General features: G+C 42.9%; 1 protein-coding gene across 1 annotated transcript; it reads left to right on the forward strand.

The window, feature by feature from the left end:
• Positions 1-814: 814 nt before the first annotated feature.
• thoc1 (THO complex 1) lies at positions 815-17,701 on the forward strand. Its single transcript, XM_063885987.1, has 21 exons — positions 815-930; positions 1,134-1,207; positions 1,304-1,364; positions 1,461-1,530; positions 1,916-2,034; positions 2,123-2,171; positions 2,251-2,346; positions 2,456-2,538; positions 2,617-2,690; positions 2,802-2,910; positions 3,038-3,169; positions 4,542-4,642; positions 4,731-4,797; positions 15,709-15,759; positions 15,877-15,947; positions 16,064-16,159; positions 16,284-16,349; positions 16,451-16,534; positions 16,678-16,825; positions 16,921-17,005; positions 17,270-17,701. Exons 1-21 carry the CDS (start codon positions 847-849, stop codon positions 17,545-17,547), a joined length of 1,998 nt encoding a protein of 665 aa, XP_063742057.1. The 5' UTR covers positions 815-846; the 3' UTR covers positions 17,548-17,701.
• Positions 17,702-17,762: the final 61 nt, after the last annotated feature.

Below are 17,762 nucleotides of genomic sequence, written 5' to 3' on the forward strand. Positions count from 1 at the left end.
CCCCCTCTTACTCTAACATCTCCAATAAAGGCCATCTGGCCAAAAGATACCTTTGTTCTGAAAATCTTGTTTACAAAAAGTTATTACATGTAGTCTTTTTCTCGTGCTTACATCCTGATTATTGTATCAAGAATGAAGCAGTTCCCGGTTTATGGTCATTTGGCGCATGTGTTTGTTAACTGGTTCATTTGTGTAGCATTTTTAATGGCAGTGTTTTTAAAATGGCAAACAAGGGAATCTGACAGATTTCTATGTCTCTGTGAAAACTCTGTGCAGTGTTTTGCAAAAAGTGCCAAGATTAATTGAGAATTGAGTGCAAAGCTGAGAATGTGATTAGTGTTTTGGAGACTTGAGCAGAGGTTTTGCTCTTTGAGTGTCACTTTAAATAATTATGCTTTATGTGTAATTTTAGTGTGTTAGCAATGGACAAAAACTGTAATGTTAGACATTAGAGACTAATGAGTCCTCTATATCATATATTTTTATTTTATGACTTTCCTAACCCCTCAGGTCCTGTCATGTCTTTTTCTCAAGTGTGCTATAATTTGATCAAAAATGCGTATTCCCACTCAATATTAGCAGTATTTAATGTTACAAACAATATTTAATAGAAAATATTTAATAGAAAATATTTAAAATTACAAAATCTAGTTCAGTTTACTTGTTCATAATAAGACATGCTTTTTATGGGATTTTAGTTGTTTTTTCAATTATTATTTTACCAGAGATTATATTACATTTCTAATGTCTCATAGCAGATAATGAGAAAACTTAATCTCTTCCAATACTATTTTACTTTTATTTCTGTCAAAAAAAAGAGAAAATTCAGACCGCCGAGATTACCGGATGTTGAGCAGCACTTCCGGTTGCAACGGTGTGAAGATGTCGCCGTCCTTATTTAATTTTGTGGACGCTAAAGACAAATTTACGGTGAGAAGAATCACGTTTCTTTCATAAATACACTTTTCTTTTATGACATATACCGTCATTTACACCATAACTACGTAGCAGGCGTGTTACTTCTTGTTCTGTTTGCTAACTAATGTTCTCACAGTTTATAGCAAATGCTAAGCTAAGCTAACAAAACGATATCTAACATACATGTTTTCACACTACGTTCTCTTCACCAACAGGCGTCTGCCAGACATGCACTAGATGGGAAAACTAGCAAACCTTTGATAAATGCTTTCAACCAGTTCCCTGGAAAGTAAGTCACGTTTATCTCTAAACCTCTGTGGATGTTGTGACTACATCAATGAAACGTCTTTTAATATAACTGTTAAATGTTCCTTGTGTTTCATAGTGAGGCAGAGAAGAAGACCACATTCGACCAGGCGCTGAGGGGGGTTCTTGGTGATCAGATTGTAAGTAAAATAGGTCATCATGTGACCCTATTTTGTTTTAATAGACCTCAATAAACCAGGATGTGTATATGCCTGACTTGTTGTTGTTGTCTTCAGGTTAAGCAGAAGGCAAACTGTGATGAATACCTGTCTCTCATCTACCTGAGTATTGATGCAGTTACAGAAGGTATGAATTAAGGAACACTGCATGGGGTTACATAAGAAAGAAGTAATGCCGACTGTTTTGGCTAGACTTTCAGCATCTTTCCTTCAAACAGACATCAAATACTATGTACCTTCAAAAACAACAGAGAGATGGAAAAAACGTCAACTTTTTTAAAGTCCAAAACCACAGTGTGAATGTCCCTTACCTAGCCCTGCTGCTCCGGTTTTATAGCTGTGCATGTTTGGATTGTACTTCTGCCATTTTACTCTTGACTTAATATTGCTACAGTGTTTTTTTTTTACTACACACAAACTGTTCCAAAGTGTCTTCTGAAGCAAGCTTTGTCACTTCCCTCAAAGCTTAAGATGTTTGATCAAGATCTTGCTTCCCCCCTCTCTTCGTGTAGGCATCTGTTCTGCTACAACTCCTTTCCTTCTGCTGGGAGATGTGCTGGACTGTCTCCCTCTTGACCAATGTGATAAAATCTTCTCTTTTGTTGAGAAGAATGTTTCCACCTGGAAGTCGGTAAAAAGCTACAGCCTCTCATTCAACGTAGTGAAGCATTTCTTCAGCATAGATCATTTAATGACAAGCCTATATTCTTTTATCCTAGAACTCCTTTTACACTGCTGGGAAGAACTACTTGTTGAGGATGTGTAACGGTAAGGATAGTTTTTTTCGTTCTTGTTGAAGATGTTTTAATGTTATAGCTGTCTATAACACACCTCCCAATCTCTGTAGATCTTTTAAGACGGCTGTCCAAATCCCAGAATACTGTGTTCTGTGGGCGAATCCAGCTTTTCCTGGCCCGTCTCTTCCCTCTGTCTGAAAAATCAGGTAAACACAGCCTTTGTGTATGCTATCTTTAAATAAATAAAACAGCTTTACTACTCATGGATGTTAATTATAATAGATTGTATAATGTTCTGCTGTTTGTGTCTCCCAGGTCTCAATCTGCAGAGCCAGTTTAATCTGGAAAACATTACAGTGTTCAACAAAAATGAACAAGAAAGCACTCTGGGCCAGAAGGTAAGGCGTTAAAGCCTGATAGAATGTTAAATTGTATCTGTAAGTAGTTAAACTGATCTTGTGGTTCCTTGTTCATAGCACACAGAAGAAAAGGAAGATGGCATGGAGGTGGAAGAAGGAGAAATGGGAGAGGATGATGCTCCTGCTCCATGGTAAGCGAAGAATGCTAACACATACGCAGCAACATTTCTAAATATATATATGTAAATGATATGGTTTTTAAGTTAAGAGAAAGTGACCCTAACCCTGTTATTCATTTGTAGCTCCATTCCTATTGACTACAACTTGTACAGAAAGTTCTGGACCCTGCAGGACTACTTCAGAAACCCTGTGCAGTGTTACGATAAATTCTCCTGGATGACATTCCTTAAGGTAATTCGATTTACCACAAAAGCACAGAACATTTTGCTCCCTCGCTCACTGTTTTTACCAATCACCAAAGTAGAAGCTTAAAAGCGATGACTCACTTTCCATGTAAATTGCTTTTTGTCCTGCACAGTTCTCCGAAGAGACGCTGGCAGTGTTCAAGAGCTTTAAATTGGATGACATGCAGGCCTCTAAGAGAAAGCTGGAGGAGCTGAGGGCATCTGGAGAAGACGTCTACTTTGCAAAGTTTCTAACCAATGAGAAGGTGAGGAAAACCTTTTAGGCCCCGAAGTAATTGTGTTATGATCCCTGTACCATGCTCAGGTTCATCCAAACCTATCTGCAAGGTATCCCAAAGTGAGGCCTTTCTCAGACTGTACTTCCTAAAGGCAGTGAACACTGGACATAAAGTTTATTTTAACAGATTCACAGCAGGGAATTCTCTTCCAATTTCCATTACGCTACTACAGACTTTATGTTCCAGTGAACTATGATCCGTTCTTCACAGGGGATTACGCTGTCAAGAGGATGATGCAATCACAACCTGGGATTGCAGATTCAGACTTTCACCATCTTCTTCACATTCTCCAAATCATCAATACTCTGATCGTTTTAACAATGTCGTGGCTTCCTATCCTTGTTTTCCATCAAGCCACTTAGATGCCTAAACAGGCATTTCTAACACGTTTTCCTTCCTTTATATCTGTTTTACTCACTTTAAAGCACAGGCTTGTATAACCTTCATGAACTTAAGCGAACGGCGCCGTGGGAATTGTAGTTCTTTTATGCGGTGTTGACTACAGACGTAACAATTAGGTGGCTTTTTTTTAATAAAACCTAAATACTGGCTCTAACACAGGGGTGTCCAAACTACGGCCCGGGCGCCAAATGCGGCCCATTGTCCATTTTGAATCGGCCCTCAGCTAATTTAAAAAGTATAATGGAATATGGCCCACACATGAAACTTGTGCTTTCCTTATATTGTACTTATTAAATACATATTTAAACATATATTACACAGTAGTATTCATGAGTAATAAGTGATGAATTATAAGCCAATAAGCCAACTTTTCAAATAAAATCAGTCAATTAAATTTGAAAACGTTTTTCTAACAAATCTTGGTTGATTAAAAAAAGCCCAATAACTTATTTGTAAAACACATGTGAAATGTACCTTTCATATTTCCCCTTCAATCTGAGGCTTGTGTTTTAAGGAATGAGCTGCCAACACTTGTCACAAAATCAATGAAACCCTATGTAAACCTTTGATTTCTGATACCTGCATTTGATTGATTTTGATTACTTATCAATTAACTTACGAACAATACCCCTCACCTCTACTGAGTGGCCCAGCACTTTGTATGTTTTTTTTATGTGTGGCCCTCGGTGGAAAAACTTTGGACACCCCTGCTCTAACAGGTCCCACTTCGTAAACAACGGGCTCACACAGTACTCTTAATTTTTTCTATATTGTTAATACTTTGCTTATTTAGGAAGGTGACTTCACAGTGTTTCCATACCATGTTAAACGAGGAAATGTTATTTTTTACTGGTTGCCTTTGTATTGAATATGCTCATTTGTGGTAATGCACTCAGTGTTGGACCTAACCTCACTTGTTTTCGCTCTTCCTCTCCAGCTGATGGACTTGCAGCTCAGCGACAGTAACTTCAGGCGGCATATCCTCCTGCAGTACCTCATCCTCTTCCAGTACCTGAAGGGTCAGGTCAAGTTCAAAAGGTAAAGCAAGTCTCTGCTCTGACCTTAAGTTAACCGAACAAAAATCTTCATAGGGTTTCATATTGTGTTGTTTCTTTGTGTTATTCAGCTCCAGCTGTGTTCTGCATGATGACCAGAGCGTGTGGATTGAGGAGACGAGTAAACTGGTTTATCAGGTCAGTCCTAAATCTAGCTGACAAACATTATTCTATCCAGCGATATCTATGTTTCCACTTAATAAGCTTCTGAGATATCTGCCATTTAGACAGTTTTGATTTGTATGTAGTGCCTTACTAATTTCTGTTTACATTTTCATTTATAAAGAAATGAAAAGGGTTATACATATATATGTATTGACATGTCGTTTTGTTTTGTCACTACTAAGCAGGGTGCGATTTGTAGGGGGGGATGGTGAGGATTTCCCCCCCTCTGGTTTTCCTATCCCTACCTCTGCTAAATTATTTTTATCTCCGGTGGGGACAAGGATTTCCCCCCCTTGATAGCGATGAATGCAACTTAACTGCTAGACTACTTAAACTCTTGAAATCTAACGATCTTCAGTGTCAGAGTAGGCTATTCAGCAGCCTTCTGGCAGACTGCGCATATTTCGGAACGTCATCGAAAACAAAAACATTGTAACATTTTAGTGCGGGAACTTTGCAGGAAAAACAGCGCTGATGCAAACATGAAACGCGTTCAGAGCAGCATATCGTCCTACTTTACGGGACCAAATAATAAAACAACGAAATTAACACCTGAGAGTGATAGCGCAAGAAATTCGCTGGAGGTTGGCGTTCGTGTAGGCCTGCAGGACGATTCCCAGCCACTTGATGAAAGAAACGCCGATGTTGCTAGCGACTCTGAAACGCATGTGGTAGGAGGGTGCATTGAGCCGGGGCGCTTTGCTACATGGAGAGAGGGTCGTGAGTGGCTAGCTGTCAGCACAGACGGGTCAGTCAAGTGCCAAGCTTGTTCCGACGTCAGGGATTTAGGCCCACACACACAGGAAAGGCTTCATATAGACTCTACCTTCATTAAAGGCATAAAAGCCAAAACGGCAAAAAAATTAAATGACAAAATCAGCAAGCACGGAAAATGTCAAAGCCATATCAAATGTATTGAAATTGTACAAAAAAGACAAGACGCCGCAATTGAAAAGGCAAATGAGAACAGTGCAGCTCTGTGGCGAAAGCATCATGAGCATAGTTTAAAAACCACAGAGTACTGCATTCGCACAGCTTACATGATCTGCTACACTGACCTGTCATTCAAAATGCAGCCTCACCTGGTTGAACTGCAACAACTCAACGATGTTAACCTCGGTAACATGCTGCATTCTGACAAGGCATGTCGGAATATGCTGATGTTTATTGCAGAGAAAATGACAGTGCGTCTGGTGGACTTCCTTAAAAGCTCACCCGACAAGTTCAGCATTCTCATTGATGAGAGCACAACAGTTTCAAATAAAACATGTCTGATCATTTACATTAGAATTCCATTTGAAGGGGAGTGTTGCAATTTCTTCTTCCAACTTGCTGAGTTGCAGTCGTGCACTGGATCGGCGATCCGTGACACTGTGCTTCAGTGCCTTGAGAAGCAGGGTATCTCAAAAGACATGTTGCGCTCCCGACTAATTGGGTTCGCGACGGATGGGGCCGCCGCTATGTTGGGCCGATACAAGGGGGTCGCCACACTCCTACGTGAGGAGATTAACCCCAACCTGATTGTCATTCACTGCATGAATCACAAACTAGAACTTGCCGTCCATGACACTATCAAACAAATTACAGATGCAAGTCATTTCCAGATGTTCACTGACTCCCTGTACGCCTTCTTCTCTCATAGTCCAAAGAACATGCGAGAGCTAGAGCTTGTCGCTTCCAATTTGGAGATGCAAGCTCGCAGGATAGGAAGGGTGTTTGACGTGCGCTGGCTATCCTCGTCTTGGACATCTGTGACGGCTCTTTGGCAAAGCTATCCAGCCCTGGTCAAACTCTTCGCGTCACTGGCCGAAGACACATCACGATCAACCAAAGACAGGGCCAAATGTAAGGGCATGCATGCTAAGATGACTCAGTGGCTTTTCGTGGTGGAGATGGCATTCGTAAAAGACGCGCTCGAAACGATGCAGGCCCTGTCCCTCTTTCTTCAGAGACGAGATGCCACAGCAATCACCGCTACTGCTGAGGTGGGCGTTGCCGTGCGGACACTGAGGGCTATGAGGAATGCCGATGGAGTGAACATACGATGTCTGAAGGAGGAATTGGGCAGTAAGCAAACATTTAAGGGGGTTAATGTGTCTCAGCCGAGTGACGGAGAACAGCGGAAGGCAGAGACCTTTCGTGAGCGTTTTTTCATCTCCTTGGCCGATAACATCCAGAGCAGGCTCGATGACAACGGCATTTTTTCTGCGGCGGCTGCGCTGAACCCCTCAAATTGGCCCTCCGATGAAGATGAACGGTTGCTTTATGGGGATGACAAACTTCTGACCATTCATAAAAGCCTTGCTATAGCAGACACAAATATGCCCACACTCCTCAAAGAATTTCATGAACTGAAATGCAATGGTGTCACTGGGGAGACTTTGAAAAAAGTGCTCATCGCTGTCTCCACGCTCCCTGTGTCAACGGCTGAGTGCGAGCGTGGCTTTTGTGCGATGAACCACATCCTCACGGAAGAACGAAACAGAATGCACGTCTCCACTTTGAATGGCCTACTGTTCATTGGTGTCAATGGTCCAGAGGTGGCATCCTTTCCTGCGCACACATTTGCAGAATTGTGGATAAAAGAGGGCCGAAATGCTGCAGACAATGCCCCGACAGGAAAACCGAAAAAGCCACCACAAATTCGTCACCAGAGCCGACTGTTTACCTAGTCTAGTTTTCCAGACCTGTCCCTGAATTGTTGACAGCACGTTTTGCTATTTTAGTGAATTATTTAGTGAACAGGTGTATATATATAGCCTACCTTTTGCGTTTTTCTCTCCCTATGCAAGTTAAAAGTCCAATGTTCTTGTCTATGAATAAAAAATAAAAAACATCCCCCCCTCTGTTTTTTTGTCAAATCGCACCCTGCTACTAAGTTACAAGAAGGGTGAATTCAGTGTCAGTTATTCGTAAAGTTGTCATATTTCCTATGTTTTAGAAGTCCTTGAACTTCACATTTGTATTGGTTGGAAGAGGTGTCAGTTGTTTAGCGAACAAATAAGAGTTCAGTGATCTAACCTACCGGGTTTGAGATTTTATTTATTTGGGGTTACTAATGTTAAAAATAAGCTAGAAGTACTGTTGTGTGTTCGAGTGCCTGGCGGAAGAGCGTGACAAATTCACAAGACTGCTAAACTGCGAGACTGTATGCTAACTGTAGCAACGGCTAAGCCTCGTGTTTAGCTGCGTTGTCGGAGCCCGGGTTGAACAGTTTAGACGACATCTTAAGAGACTCGTGTGCCTGCCTGCTGCCGGTTGACAGAAGAAGGACATCGGGCCAACAGGAGGACTACCGCGGGAAAGTATTGTTTGCTCGTTACTTCTTAAAAAAGTAATCAGTTACTTTACTTAGTTACCCGCTATGGAAAGTAACTTTTTACGTTACTCGTTACTTTTATGGTGCTCGACTCGGCGGAACCCCATCGCTGTTCCTAATTGTGTAGGCTTGTGGAAGTTCTACTATGGAGGACATCACAGATATTTCTTTTGTGCTCTTTATTATAAAAAATGCCACAGAGTACTTTACAAGTACACATTGGGTTGTAGGCTTAAACACCACCACTAAACTACAATATCAGACAGCACACCCCTAAAATTGGTGCAAACAAGCTAGTGTGGAGATCGTATTGAAACGCAGGAGACGTTCATTACAGTTCAGCACACGAATGCGTGTCTCGTTTAATCACACACTCAAAGTTAACAAAACAAGATGGCGCTGTCCTGTAAACCAACAAGCATGGGGCTCCACGTCATCATAAACACAGATTAATTAAAGGGACCACGATCTCTTTTTACAGTTGTACTTTCAAGCATAAACCAACGGTCATACTTACAGGCATGAAACAACAGTGTGTAGAACCACACTTAAGAAGGAGGTGAATTCTGTATATTACATTCACTACACTAGTGCAAATTTTAGGAACATGATTAAAGCAGGACTGGCCTCAGAATTAAATGGTTATGTTCACTGAATATGCTGGCCCTTCACAGTTTGTCAGATAGAAAAGAGGATACTAGGCACAGGCAGGCTTGAGCTATAGCATGGTAGGCAGGCAACCTATTCCACATTAGCGCAAAATGCGTGATTATACCTCATAAGGAGCAGTCTTTCAAAACGTTTATCTGAGTGTCTGTTTCTTCTCGGGGTAAGCACAATACCTCCCAGGCTGAACAGCCTTTCCACCGGTGCACTGGATGGTGTGGCAGTGTTGTATTTCATGAACACAGCTTTCCCTCGGGGGAAATGGTTGAGGACTTCTAACTCTGAGCCTGATCTCATGTACTCAAGTACCTCCTGAGTCTGCGCTAAAGGACGTTGCGTCTTCCTCCTCCTCATCAAAATAAAAAAAGTCATCCTCATTGACGCTGCTGTGTACGGCAACTTCTCTTTTTTTATTCTCAACTGGCTCTTGATCATGGGGTAGAGTGCGACACTCCGCAATGAGCAGCGCACGCGCCGCTTCTCTCCACTCCGCTCCCCCTATCCATCGAACTTCAAGACAGCCAATAAAGCTTCCCTGCTCTCCAACACCGGTGCGAATCGCGTGTTGATAGCCTAGGATGAAATGATATAGCCTAGTTTTCAGACACACGATGTCTATGTATATGCCTAGGCTACTAACAGATAGGCTATTCCAGAATTGGCTTTCCTGTACAATTACACCCGGTAGGGTTGCTGTCATCCTCGACAGTCCATTTTGGAGTGCCAGCGTCCTGGACATCAGGGTCTCCAGGGTTGGTAGAAGAACACCATAGTAGCAGTTATCTTCCCCTTGCAATATATCCAGTGCTACTGTCAGAGGTTTCAAAACAACACTGCAGTATTCCTTTAGGAATAGATGTTCGCGCTCTGTCGGGGCTCTGATGGGGCTCTGATGGTCCAGTCTAGCACAAAGCGTATTCAGATCTTGGGCCGGGTTGTCACTGATACGGGACATGGCATCGTGGAAGGAGTTCAACCTTGTTGATGTAGGCACTATCATTTTTTTCCCTCAGTTATTCGTAAAGTTGTCATATTTCCTATGTTTTAGAAGTCCTTGAACTTCACATTTGTATTGGTTGGAAGAGGTGTCAGTTGTATAGCGAACAAATAAGAGTTCAGTGATCTAACCTACCGGGTTTGAGATTTTATTTACTTGGGGTTACTAATGTTAAAAATAAGCTAGAAGTACTGTTGTGTGTTCGAGTGCCTGGGGGAAGAGCGTGGAACCCACTTGGTGACAAATTCACAAGACTGCAAAACTGCGAGACTGTAGGCTAACTGTAGCAACGGCTAAGCCTCGTGTTTAGCTGCGTTGTCGGAGCCCGGGTTGAACAGTTTAGACGACATCTTAAGAGACTCGTGTGCCTGCCTGCTGCCGGTTGACAGAAGAAGGACATCGGGCCAACAGGAGGACTACCGCGGGAAAGTATTGTTTGCTCGTTACTTCTTAAAAAAGTAATCCGTTACTTTACTTAGTTACCCGCTATGGAAAGTAACTTTTTACGTTACTCGTTACTTTTATGGTGCTCGACTCGGCGGAACCCCATCGCTGTTCCTAATTGTGTAGGCTTGTGGAAGTTCTACTATGGAGGACATCACAGATATTTCTTTTGTGCTCTTTATTATAAAAAATGCCACAGAGTACTTTACAAGTACACATTGGGTTGTAGGCTTAAACACCACCACTAAACTACAATATCAGACAGCACACCCCTAAAATTGGTGCAAACAAGCTAGTGTGGAGATCGTATTGAAACGCAGGAGACGTTCATTACAGTTCAGCACACGAATGCGTTTCTCGTTTAATCACACACTCAAAGTTAACAAAACAAGATGGCGCTGTCCTGTAAACCAACAAGCATGGGGCTCCACGTCATCATAAACACAGATTAATTAAAGGGACCACGATCCCTTTTTACAGTTGTACTTTCAAGCATAAACCAACGGTCATACTTACAGGCATGAAACAACAGTGTGTAGAACCACACTTAAGAAGGAGGTGAATTCTGTATATTACATTCACTACACTAGTGCAAATTTTAGGAACATGATTAAAGCAGGACTGGCCTCAGAATTAAATGGTTATGTTCACTGAATATGCTGGCCCTTCACAGTTTGTCAGATAGAAAAGAGGATACTAGGCACAGGCAGGCTTGAGCTATAGCATGGTAGGCAGGCAACCTATTCCACATCAGTGCAAAATGTGTGATTATACCTCATAAGGAGCAGTCTTTCAAAACGTTTATCTGAGTGTCTGTTTCTTCTCGGGGTAAGCACAATACCTCCCAGGCTGAACAGCCTTTCCACCGGTGCACTGGATGGTGTGGCAGTGTTGTATTTCATGAACACAGCTTTCCCTCGGGGGAAATGGTTGAGGACTTCTAACTCTGAGCCTGATCTCATGTACTCATGTACCTCCTGAATCTGCGCTAAAGGACGTTGCGTCTCCCTCCTCCTCATCAAAATAAAAAAAGTCATCCTCATTGACGCTGCTGTGTACGGCAACTTCTTTTTTTTATTCTCAACTGGCTCTTGATCATGGGGTAGAGTGCGACACTCCGCAATGAGCAGCGCACGCGCCGCTTCTCTCCACTCCGCTCCCCCTATCCATCGAACTTGAAGACAGCCAATAAAGCTTCCCTGCTCTCCAACACCGGTGCGAATCGCGTGTTGATAGCCTAGGATGAAATGATATAGCCTAGTTTTCAGACACACGATGTCTATGTATATGCCTAGGCTACTAACAGATAGGCTATTCCAGAATTGGCTTTCCTGTACAATTACACCCGGTAGGGTTGCTGTCATCCTCGACAGTCCATTTTGGAGTGCCAGCGTCCTGGACATCAGGGTCTCCAGGGTTGGTAGAAGAACACCATAGTAGCAGTTATCTTCCCCTTGCAATATATCCAGTGCTACTGTCAGAGGTTTCAAAACAACACTGCAGTATTCCTTTAGGAATAGATGTTCGCGCTCTGTCGGGGCTCTGATGGGGCTCTGATGGTCCAGTCTAGCACAAAGCGTATTCAGATCTTGGGCCGGGTTGTCACTGATACGGGACATGGCATCGTGGAAGGAGTTCAACCTTGTTGATGTAGGCACTATCATTTTGTTCCCTCAGTTATTCGTAAAGTTGTCATATTTCCTATGTTTTAGAAGTCCTTGAACTTCACATTTGTATTGGTTGGAAGAGGTGTCAGTTGTATAGCGAACAAATAAGAGTTCAGTGATCTAACCTACCGGGTTTGAGATTTTATTTATTTGGGGTTACTAATGTTAAAAATAAGCTAGAAGTACTGTTGTGTGTTCGAGTGCCTGGGGGAAGAGCGTGGAACCCACTTGGTGACAAATTCACAAGACTGCAAAACTGCGAGACTGTAGGCTAACTGTAGCAACGGCTAAGCCTCGTGTTTAGCTGCGTTGTCGGAGCCCGGGTTGAACAGTTTAGACGACATCTTAAGAGACTCGTGTGCCTGCCTGCTGCCGGTTGACAGAAGAAGGACATCGGGCCAACAGGAGGACTACCGCGGGAAAGTATTGTTTGCTCGTTACTTCTTAAAAAAGTAATCCGTTACTTTACTTAGTTACCCGCTATGGAAAGTAACTTTTTACGTTACTCGTTACTTTTATGGTGCTCGACTCGGCGGAACCCCATCGCTGTTCCTAATTGTGTAGGCTTGTGGAAGTTCTACTATGGAGGACATCACAGATATTTCCTTTGTGCTCTTTATTATAAAAAATGCCACAGAGTACTTTACAAGTACACATTGGGTTGTAGGCTTAAACACCACCACTAAACTACAATATCAGACAGCACACCCCTAAAATTGGTGCAAACAAGCTAGTGTGGAGATCGTATTGAAACGCAGGAGACGTTCATTACAGTTCAGTACACGAATGCGTGTCTCGTTTAATCACACACTCAAAGTTAACAAAACAAGATGGCGCTGTCCTGTAAACCAACAAGCATGGGGCTCCACGTCATCATAAACACAGATTAATTAAAGGGACCACGATCCCTTTTTACAGTTGTACTTTCAAGCATAAACCAACGGTCATACTTACAGGCATGAAACAACAGTGTGTAGAACCACACTTAAGAAGGAGGTGAATTCTGTATATTACATTCACTACACTAGTGCAAATTTTAGGAACATGATTAAAGCAGGACTGGCCTCAGAATTAAATGGTTATGTTCACTGAATATGCTGGCCCTTCACAGTTTGTCAGATAGAAAAGAGGATACTAGGCACAGGCAGGCTTGAGCTATAGCATGGTAGGCAGGCAACCTATTCCACATCAGCGCAAAATGTGTGATTATACCTCATAAGGAGCAGTCTTTCAAAACGTTTATCTGAGTGTCTGTTTCTTCTCGGGGTAAGCACAATACCTCCCAGGCTGAACAGCCTTTCCACCGGTGCACTGGATGGTGTGGCAGTGTTGTATTTCATGAACACAGCTTTCCCTCGGGGGAAATGGTTGAGGACTTCTAACTCTGAGCCTGATCTCATGTACTCAAGTACCTCCCGAGTCTGCGCTAAAGGACGTTGCGTCTTCCTCCTCCTCATCAAAATAAAAAAAGTCATCCTCATTGACGCTGCTGTGTACGGCAACTTCTCTTTTTTTATTCTCAACTGGCTCTTGATCATGGGGTAGAGTGCGACACTCCGCAATGAGCAGCGCACGCGCCGCTTCTCTCCACTCCGCTCCCCCTATCCATAAAAAATAAAATAAAGCTTCCCTGCTCTCCAACACCGGTGCGAATCGCGTGTTGATAGCCTAGGATGAAATGATATAGCCTAGTTTTCAGACACACGATGTCTATGTATATGCCTAGGCTACTAACAGATAGGCTATTCCAGAATTGGCTTTCCTGTACAATTACACCCGGTAGGGTTGCTGTCATCCTCGACAGTCCATTTTGGAGTGCCAGCGTCCTGGACATCAGGGTCTCCAGGGTTGGTAGAAGAACACCATAGTAGCAGTTATCTTCCCCTTGCAATATATCCAGTGCTACTGTCAGAGGTTTCAAAACAACACTGCAGTATTCCTTTAGGAATAGATGTTCGCGCTCTGTCGGGGCTCTGATGGGGCTCTGATGATCCAGTCTAGCACAAAGCGTATTCAGATCTTGGGCCGGGTTGTCACTGATACGGGACATGGCATCGTGGAAGGAGTTCAACCTTGTTGATGTAGGCACTATCATTTTTTTCCCACAGATTTCATCGACAATCTCAGAGGCCACTTGCCTATATCCAAAGAGCAGCGCATTTCGCCGTTGCACTCCTGTACACAGATTGGAGGACAGCCATTTGTCAATGTCATTGCACGAGATCAAATTGAGTATGCGAAGCACACCTGAAATGCGGGGTCATAGAGAGAACTGTCTTTCTGTGGTCCCAAGCAACTCTTCCATATCTGTGAAAACTATATCTCGCTCTTCAGCCTCCTCGTCGTTAGGCTCAGTGGGTGCAAACTTATTTTTACAGTCAATGGTGCAAACATCTTAAAAGCTTTCACAAAATTAGACCCGTTGTCTGTAACGGTGGTGGTGATCCTATGTGAAAGGCTAAACGCTGAGTGAATCTGTTCCATTTCGAAACCTATAACATCAAATGTATGCCTGCCATTTAGTCTTTTGCGTGCGATGGCAGCTTTCTCACGTTTTAAGTTGCATGAATTGATCCAGTGATTCCCCAAAAGCTTCTGTTATGACTTTTCCATATATCCGCAGTGGTTGACACATATGGAAAACTCTCGAAAGTTTTCTTTAATTCACTCTCCATTTTTAGGTAACATTCATCCAGATAGCCAGTGAAAGTTCTACGATCTGACCATGGGCGCCGGTCTCCTGTTATCGGTATCTTGCTAAGTATATTTCTGAAAGTGGGCGATTCGACAGTATTGATGGGCAACATTTCTTCCACAATGTACGAAGCTACAAGTTTGTCCAACTCTTGTTTAGATACCTGGAGAAACTGAAGTTTTAGCTGCTTATTTGGGCTTAGACCCGCACCCGACATAGCATCATTTCCCCGGGGGTGTTGAGCTACAAGCTTCATGCTAGCATGTTTTCCTTTCAAATGCTTGGTGAGGTTAGCAGTTGAGTTAACGGCAGTGGACAAAAGTTTCTGGCCAGGGCACAGTGTACACCTTACACTGACATGTTTCCCCTTAGTTTCAACAAGTTTGAAGTAGTGGGAATATTGTCATCCCTCAAATGTTAGCGTCGTTGGTTGCTTATCGCTTGCCATTGTTGCTCTTAAGTCTTGCCACCACACCAGCGGCCAGCCTCTGTCACGTACGGTACAATGTGGAGCACGCACGCGCGAGTCGTGACTAATGCGCAAGCGCGCAGCTGAGTACTGAGGAGGCAGTGTCACGGTCCCGGCTGTCCCTGGTAACACTACTTTTTACCCGAAAAAAGTAGTTACGTTACACACGACACTGACTAAAATCCCGGGTACTTTTATTTCTTTTGTTTTGAACCGAGTCGTTGAATAAGTGTTGTTGTTATTAAGTTGACATGTTATTAAAGTAAAGTGTATACAGATTGACAATCATTTCAGGTACAGTTTGGGTATTTCTGTTAATGGAATATTTCTCTGATGGTAATCAGAGTGGGGGCTCTAGAGCTGATATTTGGAGTTGTATGGGAGCTTTATTATTTCGCAGTATAGCTACGGTCTATCGCCGTGCTACCTGAGGGCTTTTAGTGACCAAAGTGAGAAAACCTAGATAGGAGAGCTTATAGTAGATCCCACCACAGCTCCTCCCATGCTCGTAGTACTGTCCTGGTTTACTTAACCTGTCCTGAGCTAAGTGGTTGGGAGGGCTACATGTAGTTTTTTGGCGTCCAGAGAAAAGTCACCCTATAGTGATCTGTGGCTGTTCTCTTGCAGCTGTTGAAAGAGATCCCTCCGGATGGAAACAAGTTCGCTGCCATGGTTCAGGTAAGCCTCGCTTTTGGAAAACTATGATTACACATTAAATAAGTCTGAGTTGTACACATGCTGTCAAGTGTGTCGTTAGGATTCAGTAATTGACAGTAAAAATGTTCTCCCTGACAGCATATCCTCAACACAGAAGAGAACTGGAACGGCTGGAAGAATGAGGGCTGCCCAAGCTTTGTGAAAGAACGGTATTTATTTTTATTTGACTGAGGAATGTAATAATTAGTCCATTATTACAACAGAATATTGTGTTATGTAGCCTGGCATAATGACAGTTGGTTCCACGTGTTTTTCTCTTTAACAGGACAGTCGATGACAAACCCAAAAGACCCACGAGGAAAAGACAAGCCCCCGAAGACTTCCTCGGAAAAGGCCCGGACTCCAAAATATTCATGGGAAAGTACGTGATCTAATCCAGGAGGGGTGGAGTTTTTTTGATATTATGCCTCAGGTTTAAACACTGTTATAATTTACAGCAGGACAGTATAATAGTGTCATAGCTCACACTCTTCTGTGTTTGTCAGTGATGAGTTGACTCGGCTGTGGAACCTGAACCATGACAACATGGAGGCCTGCAAGTCGGACAGCAGGTCAGTGGTTCAGAAAACCACACTAATGTTCTTATTTACATTCCAAATTTCTGTAGATATTGAAAATACGTGGGTTTCTGAATCTGATTTCTTTCATTCAGGGAGTTCATGCCATCGCTGGACGAATTCTTTACAGAGGCTATCGAACAGGCCGACCCTGCTAACATGGTGGAGGACGAGTATAAGTACGTTTCACGGGTTTTATCAGACGATAATGATCCCCACTATTTAAAAGAGCATTACTGGCTCCATTCCCAGTTTTCCTCTGTGTGTGTGTGTGTGTGTGTGTGTGTGTGTGTGACGCCTCTGCTTGTTATTGTAATTGCAGGGTTGTGAGAAACCCAAACTACGGCTGGCGGGCTCTGAGGCTGCTGTCCAGGAGAAGTCCTCACTTCTTTCAACCAACCAACCAGAAGTTCAAGAGCCTGGCAGACTACCTCGACAGCATGGTCAGCAAACTGGCCAAAGAACTGCCGGTGAGGACTTCAGTTTAACTTTAAAGAAGACATTGTGCTGCTCTCAAAAACTGTCCACAAAGGTTGATTGCTGTTTGTTTATTTGATGCCTGCAGAAAGATATTCCCTCTGAGGAGATCAAGACAGGAGAGGAGGATGACGACGATAATGGAGACAACCTCCTCAAAGACAGCAATGACAGTGAGTTGGAAAACTATTCAGCGTGATGAGTCTTCTTTAAGGTCCCATCCTTCATCATACATTGTTTGTTCATATCAGTTTCTAAAACAAGGTTCAGATTTATTTGACTTTTAATCTACTTGTTTCTCCATCCCTAGCTTGACCTCTGTATTATTGAGGTCCTATTGTGTGTGTTATTAAATCACCTCCTCTTTATAAGCTAATTTCCACTCTATTTACAATCAACAGTCTATTTTTATCCTCCCTATTGTGTTTTTGTTCCAGGTCCGAGCATTCAGAGCAAGATGGTGTCCAACCAGCAGATGGATGACATCGCAGCCAAGCTGGGCGCGCAGTGGAAGACTCTGGCGTCTCATCTGGAGATGAAGGCGGCGGAAATGCGAGAGATCGAGACCGATAGCGAAGATGTTGACATGCAGGCCAAACTGCTGCTGGTCGCCTGGCAAGACAGAGAGGGAACACAAGCTAATGTGGAGAGCTTGGTCGCAGCTCTGAACGCTGCAGGGTTCTCCCAGATCGCAGACTGCCTCAATGAGGCTTAAGCGTTTATGCTACTTCAATGATCAGTACCTCCATTATATTACTGCATCTTTTTTACAACAAAAACAGTTGGAGACTTGCATTTTTGTATGTAGTATAGGTTAAAGCGTACTGTTTTTTCACTGTGAATCCAATAAATGTTCTTTTTCTAATGAATCATTGTAAGAGCACTCATTAAAGACCCTCACATTTTGGTATAACAGTTTATTTTCACCAC

Source organism: Eleginops maclovinus, chromosome 6 (assembly GCF_036324505.1).
Source record: "Eleginops maclovinus isolate JMC-PN-2008 ecotype Puerto Natales chromosome 6, JC_Emac_rtc_rv5, whole genome shotgun sequence".
Taxonomy (NCBI): Eukaryota; Metazoa; Chordata; class Actinopteri; order Perciformes; family Eleginopidae; genus Eleginops; species Eleginops maclovinus.

Coding starts and splice junctions, on each gene's coding strand:
- thoc1 (XM_063885987.1), top strand. CDS start 847: ATGTTGAGCAGCACTTCCGGTTGCAACGGTGTGAAGATGTCGCCGTCC. Junction 1,208..1,303: donor TTCAACCAGTTCCCTGGAAA/GTAAGTCACGTT, acceptor TGTGTTTCATAG/TGAGGCAGAGAAGAAGACCA. Junction 16,160..16,283: donor TCCAAAATATTCATGGGAAA/GTACGTGATCTA, acceptor TGTGTTTGTCAG/TGATGAGTTGACTCGGCTGT.